We start from the raw sequence: 2,515 nt of genomic DNA on the forward strand, positions 1-2,515 counted from the left end.
TTCATGAGCAACTACAACTACTTGTTTCCAAAGTTACGACCACTAAAAAGTCCAACAAGGGCCGCTGGACCACTCTCAAGGCCTTCAACTATGTCTTCCACATACACCATCTTCTTTTCTCTAATGTAAGGCAGCACAAGGTCTAAGAACTTGGGGTATAGGTGATAATAATTGCGATGTGTATATCCTTTCATTTGGATCCACTTGAATCCGATATGCAACAAATTTTTGATTCCTTCAGGCTCCTCAAGATTGTATTGTGAGATCATTCCGCACACAGCAATGCGACCATGGTGTCTCATGTTGAGGAGCACAGCATCAAGCATTTTGCCCCCAACATGCTCAAAGTAAACATCAATGCCTTCAGGGAAATACCTAGAGATGGCAAACAAAACAATAAAGTTAGTGATGCATTTTTTCACTGTTTGAAATGTGTCCACCCAGTCACTGGAGATTAACTAAAGAGATAATATCTGTTGGAGGAATTGGGAGTATGAATGTTGAATGGCATGGCCAAATTTTGAGTTTTTTGATTTTTCAACTAATGTGGCACATTTTGGTTCATTCACTGAACCAATCAACTGGATAATGAATTACTGTGGATGAACCAGGCTCAACTTGAAAAATCCTATGCAAATTATGTTGTATGTTAGTTACCTTTTCAAAGCTGCGTTCAAGTCATGCTCTTCTTTGTAATTGAAAGCTTCATCGAACCCAAGCTTATTCTTCAATAGATCAACCTGATGCAGAAGAAAAAGTAAGAGTTCATTTGAAGGATAGACTCTTCAATTCACAAAATAACAAAAAAAGAAAGAAAGAATCAAAGAATGAGAAAAGAATCAGAATTATTGTAACATATAGTATATAAAATGAAACTAGATACTATACGACACATCTCAAATAGCAATGATTGTGTGCTATACCTTTTCTTTACTTCCAGCACTTCCAACCACATAACAACCCTCCAACTTTGCGAACTGTCCAATAAGCTGGCCAACTGCACCAGAAGCTGCTGAAACAAATACATATTCTCCTTTCTTAGGTGTCCCAACCTCATAGAAACCAGCATATGCAGTCATACCCGGCATACCTGTGGAGAAAAAAAAAAATCCTCAATTCAGATGGAGCATTGAAATTCATTCAAAAGTGAAGTAACATGACCAAGAAAAAAAAATTAAACCAAAGAAATTAAACATTGATTCATACTCCTTTAATTAACTTTATGGTTCAAGTATCTATAATTGACCACACAGATTTCAACTTGATTTGCTGAAATTTGTAGTAGTTTTGGAGAAAATTATCAGTAAGAGGTTACATCTCTAAAACTAAAGCAATTAACAATATATGATGTATATGGGCATGCACATTACTATATGTGTACCGCAATCAATTTATTCCAATTCTTACATCAATTTTAGCTTCATTAACAATAGACCTTACCGAGAATTCCAGTATAATAAGAAAGAGGTACATCAGTATGCTGGATTTTAATGAGATTATCAGTTGTTTTAGTGAGTAGACTGTACTCTTCCCATCTTGTGATCCCCCAAACCAAGTCCCATGCCTTTAATTCTGGATGCCCAGAATCCAATACTTTCGCCACACCATATCCGAAAACTTGCTGCATGTGTATATAGTTTCACCAAAATTAAAAAACAAATTACAAGTTCAGTATCACATGTATACACCATGGTATGAAACAATTACCAAAGCTGGTACAAATTTTAGTATAAAAAGTTTACAACAAGACGAGACAATGAATTTGTCAGAGACTCAGACGTCAACATATTATAATTGTCTTACTAATTCATGACATATCTTATACAGTCATATAGTAAAATTTATAGTATTCCTTAAAAAACAAATTATAGTATTCTTCAGAGTGACTTACGGAGCCAGGGGTGTAGTAAGGATTTCTGGAGGGACCCATAGCTTTCCTCATATCGAATTGCATGGTAGGATCACAGGACAAATAGAGGTTCTTCACCAAAACTGCATTTGAACCTTCAGGAACCTTTAACTTAATGGTCCCAGTGGTCAGGTACATGTCTGATTCTTTAGGAGAACCAATGACATAGTCTCTGAATATCACTTGTTTGTTGCTCACTTCATCTCCAACCTTCATCATTGCTACTTTCGGTCACTCTCTCACTCTATCCTCTTCAAGAATCAAATGTAGAACTTTTTGTGTCAATGTTTTTTATGTGTTAATGTATATTATGTTAATGGGCTTTAGGCCCAGTTAGGTTACTTGTATAGTACACTTTACTTGTACCGCACACATATGCCTCCTATATAAAGGCACTGATGTATATTCTTTTATTCAAGAAATACAATACAATCATTCTGTATTTCTAACATGGTATCAGAGCAACTGCTCTGACATTTTGCAGTCTTGTCTTTATTAGTGTGGCTTTCTTTTTAACAACGCTTCAGCTATCACATTGCCGCCGCAACCTCTCGCCGTTGAACCTCCGACGTCATCCAGCCGTCGTCCTTGAGTTCCGGACCTGCA

The 2,515-nt window shown here is 36.5% G+C and overlaps 1 protein-coding gene across 1 annotated transcript; it reads right to left on the reverse strand.

Annotated features, from left to right (window-relative positions):
• On the reverse strand, positions 1–2,204 carry LOC126704469 (2-alkenal reductase (NADP(+)-dependent)-like). Its single transcript, XM_050403509.1, has 5 exons — positions 1,892–2,204; positions 1,441–1,621; positions 924–1,090; positions 658–740; positions 1–375 (listed from the first exon to the last, which is right to left on the reverse strand). Exons 1-5 carry the CDS (start codon positions 2,126–2,128, stop codon positions 18–20), a joined length of 1,026 nt encoding a protein of 341 aa, XP_050259466.1. The 5' UTR covers positions 2,129–2,204; the 3' UTR covers positions 1–17.
• Positions 2,205–2,515: the final 311 nt, after the last annotated feature.

Source organism: Quercus robur, chromosome 10 (genome assembly GCF_932294415.1).
Source record: "Quercus robur chromosome 10, dhQueRobu3.1, whole genome shotgun sequence".
NCBI lineage: Eukaryota > Viridiplantae > Streptophyta > Magnoliopsida > Fagales > Fagaceae > Quercus > Quercus robur.

What these genes read in the sequence shown, in the direction of transcription:
- LOC126704469 (XM_050403509.1), bottom strand. Translation starts at nt 2,128, where the DNA reads ATGATGAAGGTTGGAGATGAAGTGAGCAACAAACAAGTGATATTCAGA. An exon ending in GTGCTGGAAGTAAAGAAAAG is followed by an intron (nt 741 to 923) that starts GTATAGCACACA and finishes CTTCTGCATCAG; the next exon opens with GTTGATCTATTGAAGAATAA. An exon ending in TTGAACGCAGCTTTGAAAAG is followed by an intron (nt 376 to 657) that starts GTAACTAACATA and finishes TGCCATCTCTAG; the next exon opens with GTATTTCCCTGAAGGCATTG.